Here is a 22420-nt window from a genome sequence, read left to right as displayed (position 1 = left end):
AAAAAAAAACTGCCCCATTTCCCCTACAGCAGTGTGAGACCAGGTGAGAAATGTAAGGAAAGATGCTTTTAGGTACCCAGTGCTTTACAAGTTCATGCCTTTTCAAAAGCTGCCTGCTGCTGCCCCTGCAGGTGCTGAGGCGGGGATTCTGGGGTGAGGTGTGACTGAGGCGAGGGCCTGTGGCTGTTCTCCCAGTTACTACACAACTTGATGTGTAAGGTACGTGGTGTGTAAGAGTACGCGCTTCAGCTCTGCTCTCTTCAGGCCCGACTCACTGGCTAGTTGCAGAAATAAGGCAAATGGGGAAAGCTAAGTGACAAACATAATAACAGCTTTTCCCAGTGAGGCTCTCACCAGTTGGTATAGGATCAGTTACTAAACTTTATGCTAAAATTGCTAAGAGGATTCTAGAGACAGGAAAGAGTCACATGATGTAAGGGGTTGGCACACAAAAAATATACTTTAAAGGCAGTAAAGATCAACAACTTTGAAACATTAAAGTATATGAACTGTTAAAGGATTCATCTATAGTCGGTGCACACAATATATATGGCAAGTGATACGAAAGGATAGGTACGCACTCTACCACTGAACTACAACCTCAGCCCCAAATATGTACCTACTGATGAATAATAATGATAGACTTGACTACTTCACTGATTCCTTAAGATGCCTGATTTTAATTGAATTAATATATAATTTAAGATGAGATGGGGAATAGTAACCCTGTAGCAAAGATTAAAATAGTTTTGAAATTTTTCTGTTTATTTAATGTTTTAAAAAATTGAGATTTAATATATACTCCATATATAGTACACATGCATTAAACATAGATTAGTTTTATACTCAGATGGCTCCAGCCGAGATCATGATGTAGCATAACATTTCTAGCACCCTGGGGAGTTCCCCAGCATTGGTTCCCAGTCTGGGCCCACCTACCCTTTCCCAAGGGTGACCATATCTGATTCTGTCACCCTGAGCTCAGCCTTGCTTGCTTGGGAAGCTCCTCTGAGTAGACGTGTCGGGATGGACTCTCCTGCATCTGAGTTCTTGCTCCCTGTCACATCTTGGGGTGCGTCTGTGTTAGGTAGAGCAGTGGTGGAGCTCCTCTTGGCTGCTGTATGGTTTTTCAGTGTGCGAATGGGCCGTGATTTTTCATCTGTCTTCCTCTGGTGGGCATTCTGGTCATTTCTAGTTTTGGCTATTACAAACGAAGCTGCCAGAGTCATCTTGCTGTGCCTTCTATGGATATACCCTGAGTTTCCTCAGGGTGTTCTCGTGCCACTGGTAAACCTTTATCTGGAGTGGTTGGAGCAGTGTGCCCTCCTGCCACGGTGCATTCAGATGGCTCCTTCCTCACCTGTCGTGGTCCTTGAGAAGTCCCTCCTCATGGTTTGGTCTCCACTCCTTGCTCCCTGGTGGTGCCCAGCATGCTTTTGTTGCTCATTGATTGTCAGATTTCCTCTTTTTTAAAAATATTTTTTAGTTGGACACAATACCTTTTATTGTATTTATTTATTTTTATATGGTGCTGAGGATTGAACCCAGCGCCCCGCAAGTGCTAGGCAAGTGCTCTACCACTGAGCCACAGCCTCAGCCCCTCCCAGATTTCCTGTTTAGGGATGTGGCTATCAAACCTTTTGCTCAGTAAATTTTTTAAAAAATGCTGTATTTTCTTTAATTCAATATATCTGGAATATTTTAAAGCACGTAATAAATATAAAATTACTAGTGATACATTTTTACATTATTTTCTTATTTTTGAAATCCAGTGTGTATTTTTAGTATTATTGATTTTTTAAATGGTGATGAAATATCCATAACAAAAACTATAAATTTTGATGGTCACTGTCTTGTGTAACCATCACCACTAGTTATTCCCAGTACTTCTTCAGCACCCCAACAGAGTCTGTGAGCAGGAGGCAGCAACTCCAGGCCTCCCCGCTGCTGACTGCTCTCCTCCAGTGTTTTCTTCTTTCCTGTTCGTCCTTCACAAGACGTTGGTTTTGTGACTATCATCTCCTAGTTTGTGGCTTGCCTGGCCTATTTCTGAATACTATTATTTGATGAGTAGAAGCTCTTAATTTTAATAAAGTCTAATTTATCAGTTTCATTTTTTAAAGAGAGTGCTTTTTGTATCTTTTTAAAGAACTCTGTGTAGCCCAGTGGTTCTCAACTGTGAACTGAGCTGTTGGTCCTGGGAAGATGGAGATGTTTTGGGCTGCCCCAGCTGGGCCAGGTATGTGCTAAACATCCTGCAGTGTTCAGGCAGCCTCATGGCTAGGGACCATCTGGTCCCAGAGGTAGACAGGCTAAGCTGGGAACGTAGCTTCGCAGGAGGCCTGAGCACGTCCTCACGCTGACTTTAGGACACTCATGGCTTGCCTTCAGTCTGTGGGCCATCTTGCCTGCATCCTTATGGATATGAGAAGGATTGGGGATAGCTCTTATTTTGTCCACATCTGTGTTCTTTTCTTTTATTTAAAACAAAACTCAGTACCTTCACTACTAGGAGCTTTCTATGGGACATATTAATACATAAAACTGAAGTTTTGGTACTTGGTAATTTAAAAAGCAGTTTTTGAAACATGAAGGTAAATGGGCTGTTTTTTGTGGAAGCTAGAGATTTTTCCTCTTTCAGTCTAATCATTAAGAACTAGACATGGATTCCTTGTTACCTGCCTTCAATTTGAAGAGAAGTCAGAGGTGATCGTCTGTTTTATGATGCATCTTCCCCCTGCTTAGCCTCCTTCATAGGAGTATTTACTTTTTGTGTGTGTGTGTGGGGGGGGGATCGAATCTGGAAGTATTCTACCTGCTACATCCTCATCCCCACACACATACTTTAAAAAATCTTATTTTGAGATAGGGTGGCCTTGAACTTGAGATCCTCCTGCCTCACTCTCTGGAGTGGCTGGGATGGCAAGCGTGCATCGCCTTGCCCGCCTGCCTACTTAAGGGCCCCTTGCCTTTCTTCTCCACCTGCGCTCCTGGTGCTTGCCTGCCTTTTTTCTATCCTTATGCTCCCTTCTTCACATTTTCTTCCCTTTTTCTTCTTTTATTTTCCCTGCAAATATGTTTAGTTCCTCTTTCCTAAGAGGCAGAAGGCAGCAACAATCTCCGAGTGCCTGAGTGCTAGAGGAGGGATGCTGTGGAGCTGAGAGCAGTGAGTGGGGAATGGCTCACGGCTGGTAAAGCCACTGAGATCTTTAACGCACTGCTGTGGCAGAGCCGAGGCCATCTTGGCTGATGAAGTGTGATGTGCTTGTGTGAATTTTTTTGAGACTGAGAAGTTGATAATTTTAAAAATTTTGTCTTTTTCTTGGAGACAAATTGACACACATTTATCATCCCATAGTTTCTCTGTGCTGGGGATCCAGGCCTGGCCCCACTGTGTTCCTGTGCCAGGGCTTGAGGTACAGTCCAGGCGGGCTCTCCCCTGCAGACTACTTGGGACAAATGCTGCCTCCAAACTTGTACACAGGGCAGCTGCAGGAATTATCTCTCCTAGGCCTCAGTTCCTTGCAACATCAGACGCCTATGTTTTTTACCATATTCTGAAGCCTTCTTGGCCCCATTGCCCTTGTTCTCCCTGCTTTGATTCCTCCTCTGGTCGATTATTTTCCCTGAAGAAGCCTCTTCATCATTGTCTCTGATTTACCAGTGTTTTCTAAGTCCTTTCTTCTGGGAGGCTATGAACATGAGAGGGTAAGCAACAGTAAATGGATAGGCATTGCCTTCATTTTACATGTAGTGAATCTGAGACCAGACAGGTGGCAGCTGCTTGGGGCTCCACATCTGGGATTGTCCCCAGCACCCCTACTGTGGGCACTGTACTCTCGCTGCATGTCCTCCTGTGCTTGGACCCTAATGGCTTTGTGCCCTCTCACCTACCACTCTCTTGCACACAAACCTTAGTTATTTGGCTTCCCTGAACAAGCTCTTCCTTCTCTGCCATTGCTGTGTCTGTTGCTTTGTCTGAGATGTGTTCCATCTCCCTGCCTGACTACCTGTCCACCTTCAGAGGCCCAACTCTCAGCCACCTCCTCCGAGACTCAATGCCAGATCAGCTCTTCCTGAGAATACCTGCTGCCTCTTCCTTGTAACCCTAGAGCGTGCCGTGTACCCTACTGTGTTTGCCACCTGGACCCCTTGCCAACATCATGGGCTTGGTGAGGGCTGGGAGTCCATGTCACTCATCCGCTCTGCACAGCTTGCCCATGGTAGACACAGCACAGCTTGCCCATGGTAGACACTGCACTGTTGATGGAGGAGGCTTTGCTCCAAAGCTTTCCACGGGCTTGGAGCAGCACTGAGCATGCCTTTTTTCTATCCTTGGGATTAAGTCACACATCTCTCTGACTTCACTTCCCTTGTTCTTTTCTATAAAATAATAGCCACTTTGGTAATTTTCCTGAGATGATCAAAGCCTTTCTTAGAAGTTTCTTACCCCTGCTCTGTTTGTATTTCTGTGCAGGTGTAGTTCATCCTGTAGTCCCAGACTCACCTGCTCACTGGAGTTTCACAGAAAATATCATATTGGGTTCACACCCCTTGCTTTTTTAAATGGATATATACTTAAGCAGGTAGGAGGTTAAAAGATTTGGTTGTCCTTGTGACCAGTAAGTACCTCATTTACTAAAAGTTTGGGGGCATTTTCAGATAAAATGGAGGAGCCATCTTTTTGTAATCAAGAGGTTGGTTTTCCTTGTCAGCTTCTAAGAATAATTTTGAAGCATTTGGCTTTACTTTTCAAACTAAAAGGTTAACTGGCCAAATGACCAACAACCCTTCTTGGGGAAATGGCATAGATCATAATAGCAGTGCAACTAGGAAAGCATGCATGCGCCGCCCAGTAGCACCCAGGTGATCACTCAGAGCCCTACACAGTCCAGAGCTGCACGTTGCAGCTGCTCCACTGCCTGAACCCACGTAAGTCATTGGTGGGTGCCAGGCAGCATGTTGGGGTGAGCCTGTGTGAGGATGGGGGCGGCAGAGCCTGTGGACATTACAGCAAAGCCACTTTGAGTGGGCACCTAGGAGGCCAGGTGGTCCTGAACCTGAGATCTGAGCCTGGGCTGCTTTCCTCTCCAGGTGTTTATTTAAATGTGCTCTGTCTTGGAGATGCCCGCCCCCACCTTTAAAAATAAAGGATGAAGCCTTTTTTTTTTTTTTTTAATTTTCTTTTATTGGTTGTTCACAACATTACAAAGCTCTTGACATATCATATTTCATACATTAGATTCAAGTGGGTTATGAACTCCCAATTTTACCCCAAATGCAGATTGCAGAATCACGTCGGTTACACATCCACAATTTTACATAATGCCCTATTAGTAATTGTTGTATTCTGCTACCTTTCCTATCCCCTACTATCCCCCCTCCCCTCCCCTCCCATCTTCTCTCTCTACCCCATCTACTGTAATTCATTTCTCTCCTTGTTTATTTTCCCATTCCCCTCACAACCTCTTATATGTAATTTTGAATAGCAATGAGGGTCTCCCTTCATTTCCATGCATTTTCCCTTTTCTCTCCCTTTCCCTCCCATCTCATGTCTCTGTTTAATGTTACTCTTTTCTTCCTACTCTTCCTCCCTGCTCTGTTCATAGTTGCTCTCATTATATCAAAGAAGACATTTGGTATTTGTTTTTTAGGGATTGGCTAGCTTCACTAAGCATAATCTGCTCTAGTGCCATCCATTTCCCTGCAAATTCTATGATTTGTCATTTTTTATTGCTGCATAGTACTCCATTGTGTATAGATGCCACATTTTTTTTTTATCCATTCATCTATTGAAGGGCATCTGGGTTGGTTCCACAGTCTAGCTATTGTGAATTGTGCTGCTATGAACATCGATGTGGCAGTATCCCTGTAGCATGCTCTTTTAAGGTCTTCAGGGAATAGTCCGAGAAGGGCAATAGCAGGGTCAAATGGTGGTTCCATTCCCATCTTTCCCAGGAATCTCCAAACTGCTTTCCAAATTGGCCGCACCAATTTGCAGTCCCACCAGCAATGTACAAGTGTACCCTTTTCTCCACATCCTCGCCACCACTTGTTGTTGTTTGACTTCATAGTGGCTGCCAATCTTACTGGAGTGAGATGGTATCTTAGGGTGGTTTTGATTTGCATTTCTCTGACTGCTAGAGATGGTGAGCATTTTTTCATGTACTTGTTGATTGATTGTATATCCTCCTCTGAGAAGTGTCTGTTCAGGTCCTTGGCCCATTTGTTGATTGGGTTATTTGTTATCTTATTGTCTAATTTTTTGAGTTCTTTGTATACTCTGGATATTAGGGCTCTATCTGAAGTGTGAGGAAGGATGAAGCCTTTAAAAAGAATAATAAAAGGAATCTACACGCTGGTGACTCTCACTATGAGAGCTCAGGGCTCAGTGGGGCCTTCTTCTGGCCCTTCTCTGCAGCTTCCTTACTGGCCTGCCTCTGCCTGTCCTTCACATCCAGGATGCCCTATTACCCCTGTCACACTCATCTTTGGTGTGACTTTTGGCCAGTGAGGGTAGAAGCTTCATGAGGGTAGAAATGCATCTGTCCTGTGCCCTTATTTTCTGCTTCACTCAGAGTGGGCGCTCCACGACTGTTTGCTGAATGAATGAGCCATCGAGTGAACGCCACAAAGCAACTGGACAGCAACTTAATATGGTAAAAATCCAAAGTTCCAAGGGGTTCTGTAGACTGCGAGGTTAGGAATTCAGAGGTCACTGGAGGTCATATGAAAGTTGAAAGGAAGAGGAATCTTAACTTTGTCTTAGGGTTTGGCTGAGTGAATCTGTGGGAGAGGGGGAAATTATTCCAATCTGGGAAGTTGTGAAAATGGGGAGAAAGTGTTTGCCACATCAGGTTTTTTCAGGGATAAATAATTGAAGATCACTTCCAGATTTTGCAACTTTGTTTTTTGGAAACTAGAAGGTGAGTGGAAAGAATAATGGTCATTTTGCTGAGCAGAAAATCTTAATTGACAAAGCTAATGATCTAGAAAACCTATGTTAGAAAATGTCACTTTATTACATGCGTCTGGAAGTGCAGATGGGAAAACAGATTTTTTTCTTTTTGCAGTAGATTCATTAAGTGTTTAGGAAGAGATTCTCTCCTGTACCATCTTCCACAGCCTGAGTAATTTGAGGCTGCATCTCAACTGCCCGTCGTCTGTGCTGGATTGCTTTGTACTGAGACTGAGGCCCATCCCTGTGTTGAGGCGGCACCTGCCCCATGCCTGTTCACGGGTGGACAGTCCCTGTACCACTGACCTGCTCCACATGAGCATGGCCAAGACTGAAGTCTAGCAACAGCAGGGGCTTGCTGCCTGCCTGTGTTTGCTAAGAATATTACTGAGCACGGATGTTCTAGGGGGCCCACTTTGCACTGAAGTTGGCTGGACATGGGTGGGGTGGGCCCGGTACTCCATGTTCCAGGCTTTGCTGGGACCGAGAGCAGCTCCTTTCTTCCCCTTGCAGGACTTTCTTGTCCTTGCATGCACCAGCCCTCTTGGCTGTCCTGCCCCAGAGAGTTAAATCCCAAGGTGTGCGGCTGCTTGAGGCTGTTGTCTTGAAGACAGTCTGCTAACCTTTCCTTTTGCAGAGTGTAGGACTCGTTAGTTCCACAAACCTGGTGGAGTGTTATTTCTTGTGGTAATGCAGCAATTAACCATCCACATGGAAATTATTTCCAGTCCTGTCTCTTTTTGTCTGTTGCCATTTAATTGGAAAGAAGTAGAGAGTGTTTCAAATAAAGTTGGTCTTGCCATGATTGCGATCAGTGTCCCTGTGCCCTCCTGCTGGCCTGTCCCTCCTGCCTCTGTGGGTTACCCAGCACTCCCACATGTGAGCATCGACACCCCACAAGTTCCTCAGCACCCCGTCTCCATCCCCCGCTCCCTGGCTGTGAGCATTGGGAAGAGTGGCCAGGTGCTGTGACCACAAGCTCCATGGTGACTCCAACCTCCACTTACTCCTGTTCCACTGAGACCATGTGACGAGAACCCTGTCTCCAGTTGGCCCGTTGTGCTTTCCCCTCCTTTCCCCCTGAGGAAGAATCCCCCTGACAGCTGAGGCAGCCCTCAACAGCACTGCTGCATGCGCTGTCCCTTCACTTCCCTTCATTGTCATTCTTCTGTCCTGGCTTTGTCCCCTTGGCCTACAGTCAGAGCCTGTGTCTTTGAGATACTTTCCTATCTGCTGCCTTTAGTCACAACATTCATCTTCTAGCCCCTGCAGCTGAGCTCTGCCCGCTGCCCTTCCTGCTGCCCTGCAGGCAAAGCACCCGGGGGTCTCCAGGAGCCCCAGCTCACCACTGTCCAGCGTCGTCCTCCTTCAAACGCACATCCTTCCTTCCCTACAGACTCTCTCTTCCCAGGCTTCTCTGGCACTGCCATGCTCTCCCCTGAACACAGTTGTTCCCAGAGTTTCTAGGCTCTGGGTTAGAAGCCAGCCGACCTGCTTTTCAAAACCCAGTTCCAAAATCCTTTCTCATCTGATGATAGTCAGACATCATCTTCATCAAAAGATGGCTTGAGTCAATACATTGACTTCTGGCTTTCTGTTCCAAGTGAACAGATTAACAATTATCTGTTTTCTAGGTAGTGCTTAAAAGACATGCACTGATTAAACTATTGCTTCATGGAAAACTTGTTTCCAGAGATCGACTGTTCCAATGAAGTGGTACTACTCTTAGAATTTCACCATTGTTTTTTTCAGAGGAAATACTGTGAAAAAACAATGGTGAAATCTATTCCATAGCTATCGATCAGTAAAGCCTTTAATCAAGAAACTAAAGCAAAGTATAATTTTTATGGGAAAGGAAGTGATCAGATTCGTCTTTTCCCACTTGTACTAGCACTCCTCCATCTGTCCCCTGGGCAGTCCTCACAGGATAGAAACCAAGTCAGGCTCCACAGGACCCCTGCACCATGTGGCCTTGCTCCTTTCTTTTTCTGGACTTTATACCCTGTTTGGTTTAAAGGCAGAGTTGAACAGTATTTTACAGGAGAATTTTTCTTTATGACTTTGTTTCCTAAGAAATTTCAATGCTAATAGGGAGATATCCAGCAAGTCCTAATGATATCTTAATATCTGCTTTTAAAAATGTTTTCCTTTTTTTTGTAGAGTGATGTTCATGATAGTTTTGAAGCCTATTTTGGACCTTTACTGAAGTGAGAGGGGGAGCTTTTTTTTTTTTTTTTTTTTTTAATCAAATCGTGTTAGCTTTTCATCACTAAAGGAACACCTGAGATAATTCACTTACAGGGAGAAAAAGTTTATTCTGTTCACAGTTTTGGAGGTCCCAGGACAAGGTCAGGGGCCCCATGCTTCAGGCCTCTAAAGGGTTTTCTAACAAAGCAGCACATCATGGTGGAGGTATGTGGCAGAGCAACTGCTCATCTCATGGCCAGAAAAGAAAGACAAAGAGGAAGGGCAAGGGCCCAGAGTCCCATTCCAGTGACCTAAGGGCCTCCCACAAGGCCCCTCATCCTGAAGTTCCCCCAAGGACTGAGTCTATAGCACATGGTCTGTGGAGAACTTTCCTTGAAACACAGCACAACTGGAGGCAGATTTAAAAAAATTTTGCTTACTCAACAACACACAGCCCTCTCAGCCACTCTCTCCAATGACATGGACATTTTAAATTACATTCGGGTTTTCAGATGAGCATCTTCACTCAAAACATTCTGTTTTGACTCTTAGTAAGTCATAATCTGATCTGGGAACATTTTAGAAGTAATGCTAAAATTTTCGTGTTATTTATCAAATCTCAGGGTACAGTGTTTGGAAGGTCCCTTAATAAAGGAGATTATCCAGACTCTCTCATGAATGACTTGATGTTCCAGAAGTAACTTTGTGACATCTTGTCTAGAGATACACATCTCTCTGTCCAAGTGAGAACATTTGTCATTTAGCTCTCCCCACATGATCTTGAGAATAGTATTGGGATCTTCTCTTTGGTACTTTTTTTTCCCCTGACTTTATTTTATTTATTTACATGTGGTGCTGAGGATCGAACCCAGGGCCTTGCACGTGCGAGGCGAGCGTTCTGCTGCTGATAACCCCGGCCCCTCCTTGTTACTTTTTGAACACTCTTTAGGCATAGGAAATAGAGACAGAGAGGGAATGTGGCTGAGCAGAAACTGGGCTCCTCAGGTTGCTGAATGTCCTGTCCGACAGTACGACTTGCACAGGCCTCTGTGTGTGGGTGCCTGGTGGAACTGCACACCTAGCCTCTGGTAGAAGAGGCTTGAGCTGTGTGCATCCTCCTGCAGACCCATGTGACTGGCCTCTGGGCCTGGTGCAGTAGGGGCCTTGCCCTAGCTTTTGTTTTCGGTGGGATTTACCTGAGTGCATACATGGCAGCTGTGACAAGGTGATACGTGTGGTACATGGATTCACATGGTCTTGAGATGGTGAAGTCTCAGGTTCTTTCCCTTGTGGCAGGCCTTCTGGGTCATCAGGATCAATTTCTTACATTGGGATATGGTCCATCCTTTCCAGAACCCTAACAATCTGATGCCTGCAGGTTCTCAGATCCTGTGGTGTACCAAATTTCTCATGGGCTACTTGTAGACTTCTTCAATTTCCTTTAGGCCTGTGGCCTGAACATGTAAGAGACCAGAGTTCATTTTCCTTTTTAAAAGTGTAACCAAGGAAATGAGCATACGTAGGTATGTTGCATTCGTGTATATGTGTAGGTGTATGTGCTTGTGTTTGGTACATATGTGCTTTCTGGACTGGAAGGGTTTTTATTCATTGCTGGGAGTGGAACCTGGAGTCCCATTCATGCTGAGCACACTCTACCACTGAGCTACTCTCTCAGCCCCAGGATTCCATAGGCACAGTGAAGGGTCTTGGGTGAGGTGATGTCTGCATTACCATCCAGGTCTGAGACTTCATGATTGAAGATACGTTTTATAACTAAATATGGCATCCTTTCTGTTGGTTTGGAAAATAATAAGATTCGTAGTCTCAGTTTTCTTATTGCCTGAAACTAGACTTCATATCTTTTATAACAGAGCTTGTGGTGCGTTTTAGATGAGAGCAGTATTTACCAAGACCTTCCAGAATCTCACCAAACAAAAATGTATTTACCGTGTCAGAAGTTAAAAGAGTTACTTATGAAAGTAGGGCAACTATGTAGCCTTTGCCTTAAAGTAAACTTCAGAAAACAGCTCTCTGGGTTGTTTTTCTAGTCTTCTGGGTTATTACCTGGTTAACCTTGGGCATGCCATTAGCCTCTCTGCCGCTCAGTTTCCTGTCAGTAGAACAGGGCTAGTGACAGTGCCTCTTTCAGAGCAGCTTTGATGATTGAATCCTACACACATGAAGTTCTCCAGAGCACCTGGCCCTGAGCTATGAGCAAGCTGTGACTGTCAGTGTCCCTGTCTCCTGGAGACGTTGGAAGGCTTCCCACACACAGCCGTGGCCATTCCTTCTCCAGCACAGGCTGGAGTGCAGGCTCTGATGTCAGCCACCCTGTAATGAAGGGGGCTTCCTGGTGGCGTCAGGGCACTCCTCACTGATGGTGGCCATGCTGGTCATGCCAGCCTCTGTCATTTAGACAGAGTGCAGGGTATTTATCCCTCACCAAAACCTAAAGTAACTGCGGGGAAGAGTAGGGTGCCGTGTGATGAAAGGGAAGCAAATCCTCCTAGCCTGCTTTTCCGATAGCAGATGTGTTCCTGTAAAACAGTACCTGCTTACCACTCTGTTTTTCTGGTTGCTTTACTGAGAAGGTTGAGAAGTTGCACTTGTATGTCCCTTCTGAATGAGCATCTGTCCCTCGGTGGAACTGACTTTTTGCAGACCAGAGAATGAGGCTTGATCATGGCTTCAGGTCTCTGGTCAATCAGCAGGTTGAGCTCTCTGGAGCAAGAGGGTGTCCAAAGGTGAAGAAATGAAGGATTTGAGACCCTAAAGGAAGTAGCTTGTCTGACGGCCTTTTCACAAGGGGACCAGTGACGCACTGAGATGGCCTAGCAGGTTCCTGGACTAGTTTTTCCAAGCACACACTGCATGTTTGGGGGTGAGTTGGGTAGGGAGGGAAATTTGTGACCATGTGGCATAGAGGACTGAGGGAGTTGGTCTGTTTTGCTCTTCATGTTTAAAGATAGGTTTGAAAAAACAACAGAGGTTCCCTGACCCCTAGGTGGCAGGAACACTTTCTGTTCACAAGAGATGGGCATGATGGAGTATGGAAGAGAAAGATAGAGATTGCTGGGTTTCTGGAAGTCCATGGGAAGTGCTTTGTGGCAGGGCGCCCATGTAGGGTCTCAGCAGGGACGAGGCTACCTCTCCTCACCCTGGAGCCTTGTTTGAGATGCTGTCACCTCCTTTGTTCGCACTGGCATTCAGGTCATTACAGACAGGCAGGCCTGTGGGTGGTCTCCCAAGTCCAGGGTCACAGCTCTCCTCTAGTGTCCAGGAAGGGGCAGGAGTCTTTCCTCATCATTTGGAGAGAGAGGGTGTCTTTGAATGAGGCACTGGGCAGGGTGCTGGTGACTCACTGGTGGCCAGAGTCCCTGCCTTACTGAGCTTACCTGGTGGGCAGGGTGTCATCAGATGTCCGTGGCATACATCACAAGTGGGGACTCGGAGAAGTGGCACCCAGGAGGTTGAAGAAACCAGCCCTAGGGGGATTGAGCTGTGCATCTCACACCATCTTTTCTTTCTCTTTTTACTTCCCTGCTCTGACTGTGCCTCTGGACAGTGACCCTGCCCCAGGGTGTTAATGATGTCTCCTCCTGTGCCAGGCAGAGGCGTTAGTGATACAGTGTTGTGGATGGATGATTTTCTTCTGTTAACCTCTCTTCAACTTTTTTTTCTAAGCCAGTTAATACTTGTTGAGTGAATAATTGATTGACAAAAATGACTGAATTTGGTTCATAGTTGATTGTCCTTCAGGGGATACAAATGGTAACTAATAAAGAAAAGTTACAGAACAGAATCACTTTTTTTTTTGCAACCTTTCATCAAATTACCATTCGATTTAAACTGCCTATAGATTATAGATTCAGTCACCTTAAAAGTGATTTTATGAATTTATTGAACAATGTTATTTCTCCACTAATGTCATTTTTTTAAAAATTTTATTATAAGGTAATACACATTTGTTATAGAAAAATTTTATAAGTGAAAAGCAGAAAGTCTTAACTAAATGTGTATCGATGCAGTTAAATTTTTATTTGATCATATTGAGTGAATTCAAAGAACTGTATGATGAAAAATTCCCCAAAGAGTTGGATGTAATCTATGTTTAAAAATAAAAGTCTTAAAAATTGATTTTTTCCCTCAAGGGCAGAATATATGAACCGTGCTTTGATTCTGATTTATGGTCATCAAAACTAAATTTTAGATTCAATAGATATTTTATAATTTGTCTGTTAAACTGTGCTATATCCACTTAGAAAATAAAATACAAGTGGAAGGGTTAATTGACCCCAAAATTTACTGTCTTGCATGATGCTTTCCGTTAGCCTTCATCTGGGGAGAGAGGAGAAACCTCGAAACATTTGATGTGAACTCCTCTCCTGTCTGCCATCTTTTCAGGGCTCAGTTTGCTGCCTGTTGTTTCCGCCTCATTTCTCCTTCCTTCTGCTTCCTTCAGGAAAGCCTCTTCTGCTCCCTCTGTCCCTTTCCCTCTGCCATGGGCTGGCTGTGGCTTTTCTTCTTTCTCCTGGCTTTGCAATGTCAGAGCTTTTGCTGGGGCCTATAGTGGGCTCAGGGAGGGCGCCACAAGCCATCCTGCCAGGAAGTTCTTGGATGGCACTGAAAGACCTGGAGGGCACTTGGCCTCATGAGAAGGGGTCACAGTTCTGAATGCATGTGGCTGCATCCATCGCAGAGGGTCAAATGCGAGGTTCTGCACCAATTTCATCTGTGTAGAAAGAAGCAAAATGGGGCCACCACTGGCTAGGTGTGTCTGTCCATTGCTGTGTAACCTGACTCCCTTTTAATATATGCTTAAGAAGTAAAGCAAAATGCATCCAGATGTATTTTAGTCAAAAGAATTCAGTTGCGTGGTGTTATGGCTTTTCATCAGAACAAGCTAGGTATAACTTCTAAAATACATTTGGTCCTTCCTGTAGCTATTGGACAGAGCAGAGTCACTGAATTACCATGCATATTTTTGGAAATGAATAACTGATGATGCACAATAGCAGGATATAAGTTCTTTAAAACACAGTATTTAGGAGCCATTTTTATGAACCAGGCCACTTTTCTTTGGTACATTTGAATGCCTCATTGGGGGTGACTCTTCTTGTATTCAATTTGATTTTCTTACAGAAATCAGTCTAGGAAGAGAAGACCCGATTTTGAGAGATGTCTTTGGTTTCTGGGCCCTTCACATTTTCTAATCCTTTCTCAGAGCATTTTGAATCTTTCTCTAGGTCAAATTTGTTGCCTTTGAGCATTGTTTTAGGAATGCGTCTCCCTGTGTTCAGGGAAGTGCTTGTCTTTATTTTTTAAATGCTTTTTGCTAAATGTCGAAAACAAAACCATCCTTGACTCAAAAGTATTTTGTTCCTGTGCAGAACTGTTACTGTTTGAAAGCTGCTTCCCATGCTAGATGTTTCTGAATTAGGAATTCACCTAATAACGAATTCTGCTTATTTTGGTTCTCTACAAAGGTTTGTTGTATGAGCTTAAAATAAGACTGCAGCTGATTTGTGTAACACATATTAAGTGTTTATTTAGTGTGAGTGCACGTCTGTATCTCTCGTCTCTGATCAACCTGAAAAATTTGCATGCTGCGCAGCAGCCATTTTCTTTTATACTTTATTAAATATCTGTCAATTATAAATATCAAGGTTTTACATTAATGTCAAGATAGTACATCAAAAATTCATGGAATATGTGACTTTTTCCAAGGGTATTTAATACTTAATGCATTTGTGTCATTTTTCTTTCCAGAGATATTGACAGGTTTTATTAAGTGTTTGTTAGGGAGATTTCATTTTTATCAAGGGACTATAAAGAGAAGCTGCATGCTAAATCAATTTTTTAAAGCCAGAATATCGTTCATTTTTTTCATCTTCAAACACTTATAATCCATAGGTTTTATTTAAATTTCTTCTTGGTTTATTTTTGTTTTATGTGAGTGATAGTTCAAGACAGAACTTTAATAAGGATCAAATATGCTGACTGTAGTGGTTTTTAATTTCCTTAAGCATCTCTACCAGACCCATGCAATATGGTAAATTCTTCAAAATGTCATACTTACATATTTAGCAATATTGCTCCTTTTTATTGAAGCCAAACAAACAATTTTAGATATTAATCTTCCCAAACGCAGTGATTATTTTGTACTAGGCCCAATATCACTGTCTCACCAGGAAGGCCTCCTTGTGATGGAAAAGGGAGCAGGAAGAATGCTTTACCCACTGCCTGGTTTCACTTGAATATTCCAGAATCCTCTTTTTTAATAAAGCAAGCTCTTTAGTGCTTCAGGTCTGAATATGAGCTGTGGCAGTTGTTCATTTCCCCAACTTCAAATATTTATTATGTTCAAGAAGGTAAAAACATCAATCACTTAAAAAATACACCAGAAATCCAAGGCTGGTTTCTCCATGGTATTGGGGGGAGCAGGATAGTTGGTGGCTTGGCAGACTGGCCCTCTCATGCTTCTGTTGGGCCGTGTGCCTGAGAGGCCCGTGCACTGTCATCTTTCTGACAGTGGCCAGACAGGCTATCTGGGGACATTCCTCATGTATGTCTGTCTTGGAAGCTAGTCACAGCTAAAATCAGTTGGCCACAAAGAATATGTTTTCTGTTTTAATTTCACATTTTTATTTTTAGAGTGCAGATTAGGAATGTCTTGTGTTAGAAGAGGCTGTGATGTGGCCTGAAGTCACACGGGAGCTGCTCCTGCAGCAGGACATCAGTCATCCTCTCCAGGGCCCAAGAGCGTTCCAGGAGCTTTTCAGTGACTTCAGATTAACCTAATTTCTGGAAGAGACTTTTGAACCTTAACTTGCAAACAGAGAAAAGACTTTTTTTTTTTTTTTAATTTAATCATTCTTTCCAGAGCCTCAATGAAATTTGTTTTAAATAGATATTTATCTTATCCTTATTCATTCTTTTTCAGAATAGGCAAGACATTTATTTTTCAACCTAAAATATCTTTCATAGACAGATCATTTGCGATATTGGAATGTTTCAACATCCTCTTAAAATTATTACATAATAAATTTTATACATAGGATAGAGATTTTGTTGTAGCTATTGCTGCTGTTACTGAGGACTAAGCTCAGGGGCTCTCAATCACTGAGCTACATCCCCAGCTCTTTTTTCTAAATGTTGAGACAGGGTCTCCCTATGTTGCCTAGACTGGCCTGCAATTTGCAATCCTGCCTCAGCCTCTCAAGTTGCTGGGATTACAGGTGTGTGCCACCAAGCCCAACTTGGATAGAATTTTTTTAGAAACCAAGTCTGACCAAAGTGAAGTTGAAATCGTGGCTATTCTTTTTAACCCAACTTTGGTTTACACAAATCACTGTTGAAGGCCTGCTCCTAGGCAATGACTTAGGCAATGACTTAGGCCTTGGCTCATAGAGCCCTCTCCCCTGTGCTGCCAGTAGATGGCGCTGGTGTCATGTGGTGAGAGCCCTGCTGAAATGGAAGCTGCTTGCTTTCTCATTGTGTCACATTTTGCTTCAGTGTAACTGTTAAGTGCGTGTGTCGGTGGCAGAATAGCTTTTATACCAGAATTGCATGCAGCAGGCACACCCTGTTTTTTTAAAGAAGAACAACTATTTCTAACAGATTCTGCAAATATTATATAACGAAACAGCCAAAATAATCCTCAAAAATCAATCTGAAAAATACATTTCTTTCTTGATTTTTTAAAAAATGATCCAATCAGGATTATGAGCATGAACTTGTAAGTTGGGTAAGAAATGTATCTAAAGAGTAGGAGAGGAAACATTTGGGAGAGTTAATCTTCCATTTGTTGGATCCCCAAGGAGGGCACCCAAGGTTGAGTGGTTTTGTAGGGTCCAAAGCTGTTAAAGATATGCCAGTGTTGGGAGAGTCTTCCTTGTGTCTCTGAGATCCTGCATTCCAGTTCTGAAAATTGTCACCATGTTTTCTATTTAGTAAATAAGACTTTTGGAGGAGGTGTTAAATTTTTAGTACTTACGGGATTTAGCATTGAAATTTACTGTTTCAAGATTCCATGAAATTCCATAGTTTAAGTGAATTTAAATATTTAATAATACCAAACCAACATTTTTCTCACCTTCCAGACTGAAAAGAGGCAGGTGTGCAAAGTTTCAGTAGTTCAGATAATGTGAAATTTCATTTTAATATAAGGGAAAGGAAATTTTAGCAATAGAATCCCTTTCTTTACAGTTTTAGAGTTTCCCTGTGGTATTTCTTGTGATCAGATTGGGTTTAGACTGGGCTGGGTACGTAGCTCAGTGGTAGAGCTCTTCTTCCCTAGCAGACACAGGCCCTGAGTTCAGTCTCCAGTACTGCTAAATAAATAGATAGATAGATAGATAGATAGATAGATAGATAGATAGGGCTGGTTATCTGCTAACTTGTACTTTTGAATGGAAACCTAAACACTGCCATGGTTAAGTTTAATAATTAAATGAAAAACATGAGGCTTAGAGCACAGTCTTGCGCTTCACTTGTTACAAAGGAAAGGAGCAAGAAGCATCAGTCCTCCGGGCTCTCAAATCTTCACTATAGCTGATGGTATTATTGATTTCTCCTCCCAGACAGGATTCCTGATCTTCCTGAACTGACTAGGACATGCTTCTGTGCGATGTGTTATTTTGTATGTTGACTTAAAATGTATCTCCTTTAATTTCCCTTTATTATTACAAATATGCATTTTAAAGATTAGATGAATGAGTTTTACACTATGACTCTTCTTCCAAAGGGTTAAAGCCAGGCTAGGAAGAGGGGAGAAGCAGGCACCTGGGAGCTAACACCCAATTGGCAGTCTTTTGTAATATATAATTTGCCTAAAATTGCGCACTGAGCACAAGCTTTTGTTTTCTAATTGATTTACGGTTTGAGCCACTTTTACCTCATCCCCTACTGTCCTGCGTACGGTGCCAGCGAGTACATTACAGTGAGAGATGATAAATTACAGTGCACTCGGAGTACCAATGCGTCAAGAGCAAAAACTACTCGCCGCTTGGAGCTCCCGCATTGACAGTGCTGCAGACACGGCTCCCAGAGCTTCCTCTGCATCTCAGAAATAACCGTTTGTTCATTTGATCACTCGCTGCAATCTGTCTATCAGACTGCAATTGAAACTGAAGATTAAGATTATACTCTTACAGCTTTTAATTTCTTAATTGAGACAAAGTTTTTAAGTGCTTGAAAGGTCTAAGTTGGGGCAGGGGGCGTTGTGAACAGAGAATACAAAATGTAGAAAATTTTCTCCTCTTAGTGTGAAGTTTGGGATATTTTTACCGAATGTTCTTTTGTCCAGAAAAAAAAAAAGGAGTATATTTTAAAATATGCCGATTTCTGTTTTATCATTATTTTATTTGTTTGTAAAATTTATTTTCTAATCTTATAAAACTGTGTTTTTCTTGACTTTCTGTACTTGATTGGTGTTTGCCACAGATATGATTCATTTGCACATACATTGATCCCCATCAAATTATTTAAGTCAGAGAAAAGTGAAAGAACTTTCAATTCATTATAGTGCCTTTAATTGTTCCTTTTACTGATAAAAGAAGAGGTTTGAAATCTGTTCCTAAGGCCCATACAGAAGTCACAGCCTGGGATCTAAGGAAAGGCTAAGGTCAGCCACCTAACTTTACAGGCTCCCTGTGTCTGTTCAGGAGCACTGGCCTTTCTGAAGTCAGTCCACCTTAAATTGTATTTCGTACAGTGTCTCTGAGTTCTAGGACCGAAATATGAAGGAGCAGATTTATGGCGTCTGCTGGGCACAACAAATTAAGTTGACAGTGATGTATGAGAGCGTGATAGCATGATGATCCCTCAGTAGCGCGGCTGGACGCCTCCTGCTTCATTTGGCTCTTGTTAGGATCTGTTAGGCAGCTAAATAATGAAATTCTGCTGACTGATTTCTGTTTTCCCTTTTTCTCTTTCACCTCTGCTTTCTAAAACTTCTCATTCCCAGACCCATCCTCATGCCAGCAAACTGCCCTTGAAGGATTCTTTCACTTACGAGGACTACAGGTTGGTGAGGGTTGGGGAGAATGTGGGGTCCTAGAAGAGAGGGCAGTGCTTCACTAAGTGACCCGCTGTGACCATTTAAAGCATCCAAGCAGAGATGGTCTCAGAAGTTACAGTGAGCAGCTTGGATGAGTATTGGCATTTTAATAGCCATCTAGAAATTGCCATTAACCTATAGTGGTAGAGGATTGGTTGAGGTAGCAGAATGATACTTGAAATTAATATTAGTGTTGGGCAGTGCTAAAGGATGCTTTTTTCCCTTTTAAATAGAGTGTGTTAGTATAAAGTGGAGACTGCTTTTTGAACTGGAATAGTTGACTCACTGGGACAATGTAATAAAAAAAAAAATTGCATTCCACAGTTCGTACAGTCCTCACAGGGTTTCTGATCAGAGTCCTGCCGTTTACTTTTCACAAGGCTGAAAATAGGTGCAGAGTCAGCATTTGGGTGAAAGAGTAGAAGCTGGTGGTCGTTGCTTGTCAGGACCCCTTAGAAGGGCCGAGACCAGTGTTCCCAGCCCTCACTCCTGGCTCTTTCCTCCGGGAGCATCCTTCAGAGCCACTTACTCTGTCCCCTCTGACTCTCCTTTCCCTGCCACTCCCCTGGCTTTCCCTCAGCCCTGGTCTTAGTTTTAAGTGAGGTTGAAGAAGGCCAGGCATTACTTTTGGTACTAAGGAAAGGCTTTGGAAATTTGTGAGAGGTCAGGCGACCCTGCATTTCTGGTTATTTCTTAGTGAGTTGGCTTCTGAATGTCCCAACCTAATTCACTTTTTTTTTATCATTACAGGTGGGCAGTCTCTTCTGTTATGACACGACAAAACCAAATTCCCACGGAGGATGGTTCCCGGGTGACCCTGGCCCTGATTCCTCTATGGGACATGTGCAATCACACCAGTGGCCTGGTAACAATCTCCCCCCTGGGGTCTGGTGCGGGAGGCTGAGCCCAGCTCCAGCAGACATTCCACCCGCTATCCTGTGTCCCCTTTGCACCTCCCTCCAGCCGCTGCCCTCCCCTCCCGCCCGGCTGAGCCTGGCTGAGCGGATGCTGGCTTTCTCTCACCTGTTAATGTCACACTGGAAATGGGAGCTGGAGTCTCCTGCCTCTTGCAGAAACCGCAGCCGGGTGCATTTATCCGCCAAGCCTCATTTCAGCCTACGCATCATTTTCTTATCTTTCTTACCACAGTCTAAACCAAAGTTTCTTTCTCCTTTTTCCTTTAAAAATACTGACTTATTGAAGATCTTTATTCTTTCTTGTTTTCCTTTTGTGATCCTTTTCTCTTTCTTTGCTGACTCTGTTTCCAGTGAGTTCTCTTCTCTGCTTCTCCCCACCCCAGCCCTTGGCTTTCTCGACCCTCCTGCTTTGCCCATCAGCCTGTGCCGAACAAACTGCCCTGGTGTGGGGAGGGTCATGCCCTGGGCCCTGGAGTGCAGGAGTCTTTGGCATCATCGATGCACTTGCACTCGATGGAGGAACAAAGGAATAGGGAGATTTAATTATTATTGATAATTCAGCTGGGAAAGGGGGTGCTCAGCTCTCTTGGGTTCTAAGTGACAGCTTAGGTTAAAGTTCTATATTCTAAGAAGGATTTTGTGGTAATACCATGTAGAAACATAAATTCCTAATAATTTTGAATTTTTAGATATATTATTCTGCTTGTTTTGGTTTTTGATCATCTTTTTCAGCATCCACGTTCTTTGTTATTATTAACAATATTATAAATAGATTAAAGAAATGCTATAAATAATTATTTCACATCTAACTCCACAAAATGGCCAGAACACATGTACCATGTGCCAGACACTTGAGAAATCCTTGTGCTAATTTGAGAAGGTCTGGCAACAGGTACTCTCTCTTGAACCTTGAAAGTATTTAACTGTAGCAAGAAAGAGTAGTTCCACTTTTATAATTACATTTCTGCCTTAGTTTTGATATACTTAATTTAATTAGCAATACCAAGAAATAGTAGCATGCTTTACGTTTTCATTAATGAATGTAACTTTACATTTCTTTGTTCTTTTTTTCCTTAAGGGATGTTTTTAACTGATTAAAAGCTTGAAATTTTAAAAATTTTCCAATAGCTTTTACTATCTGACCCTAGTATTTTTCTTCTCCTGTTTTTGGCCTAGATCCTTGATTCCCAGACTCCATTGATCATTAGAATATATATTTTATATCTAAAATGAAAGAGAATACCTATTTTATTATAAGTGAAAAAGAAAGAAAGCACACGGCAGCATCTAGTGAGATGAGAATCTCTCACCCTCCACGGCCTCAGTCCCTGTCCATGGGATGCCCCCACCCGGCGTGCGCACAGTCACTGTGTGCGGTGCCTTCCGCACTCAGACTACCAGCTTAATTTTCTTTCTTTTTTTTCTTTTTCTTTTTTAGAATTTTAATATATCAGACACTAGCTTTTATTGCTTCCATGTAAATGCCGTGAAAGCTATTCACTTTTTTGAATTTATCTCAAATTTAAATAATGAGCTTATCCTGATGACGCTTGCCATATTTTCCCTTACGCAGTTCCTTTGGTCTGTGGCCTGCCACAGCCCTGGCCAGCACATCTCTGGCCTTTTGAAGGGTCACTCAAGAAGCTGGTGTGTGTCTGAAAAGTAGTACCTTTCCTACACGCCTCTCTCTGCACCTTTGCTGTACCAAGACCCGTGGCCATCGTGAGTTTTGGTGGGAGACACGGTGCCGTATCTAACACCGTAACGTGGCATGTCATTGCATTCACAGTTCATCTGTTTTTAAAAAGAAGCACTTGGCCGGCTTCTTCAGGCAGGAGGGTTTCTTTTTTGTGTGCGTCTGTGCTGATGCTTTCTGGTTGTAGGTCCAACCTGGCCCGTGATGAAGGGATAGGTAGATTGAACACAGCGTCACCTTCTGCTTCCCACAGTGGCCCTGAACCTGTCATCAGCACAGGCATTAATTCCAGAGCAGCAGGTGTGGCAGCCAGAAAATGCAGAAGACAGTGGGAGGCCAGCACCACCCGGGCCAGTGGGAGTGGATTCTCCAGCCACCTGGAGAAGCAGGTTTAGGAAAGGCATCTAGCACAGTAGTGAGCCACAAGAGAGAACAGATCTGTACATTTCACATGCTTGAATCAGAATTGATGGGAGCACCAGATGTCCTTTCTTGGGGTTGTTTGATTTGTACAAGTAGGGCACCTCTAGGAGGTTTGTGAGCTGGTAACTTAGTTCCAGTGTGCAAGGTGTGTGTGACCCTGCCAGCCAGTGTGGAAGCAT

General features: G+C 43.3%; 1 protein-coding gene across 1 annotated transcript in view; it reads left to right on the top strand.

The window, feature by feature from the left end:
• The window catches only part of SETD3 (SET domain containing 3, actin N3(tau)-histidine methyltransferase), an 81814-nt gene that overhangs the window by 50603 nt on the left and 8791 nt on the right, over nucleotides 1-22420 (top strand). Inside the window, exons 7-8 of the mRNA XM_081292003.1 lie at nucleotides 19113-19171; nucleotides 19956-20070. Coding sequence (XP_081148129.1) covers nucleotides 19113-19171; nucleotides 19956-20070 — 174 coding nt within the window. The remainder of the gene's footprint in view (nucleotides 1-19112; nucleotides 19172-19955; nucleotides 20071-22420) is intronic.

This window comes from Spermophilus citellus (assembly GCF_964194105.1).
Source record: "Spermophilus citellus genome assembly, chromosome: 4".
Taxonomy (NCBI): domain Eukaryota; kingdom Metazoa; phylum Chordata; class Mammalia; order Rodentia; family Sciuridae; genus Spermophilus; species Spermophilus citellus.
The sequence above is the reverse complement of the archived record's forward strand: the minus strand, read 5'-3'. Positions and strand labels throughout refer to the sequence as shown.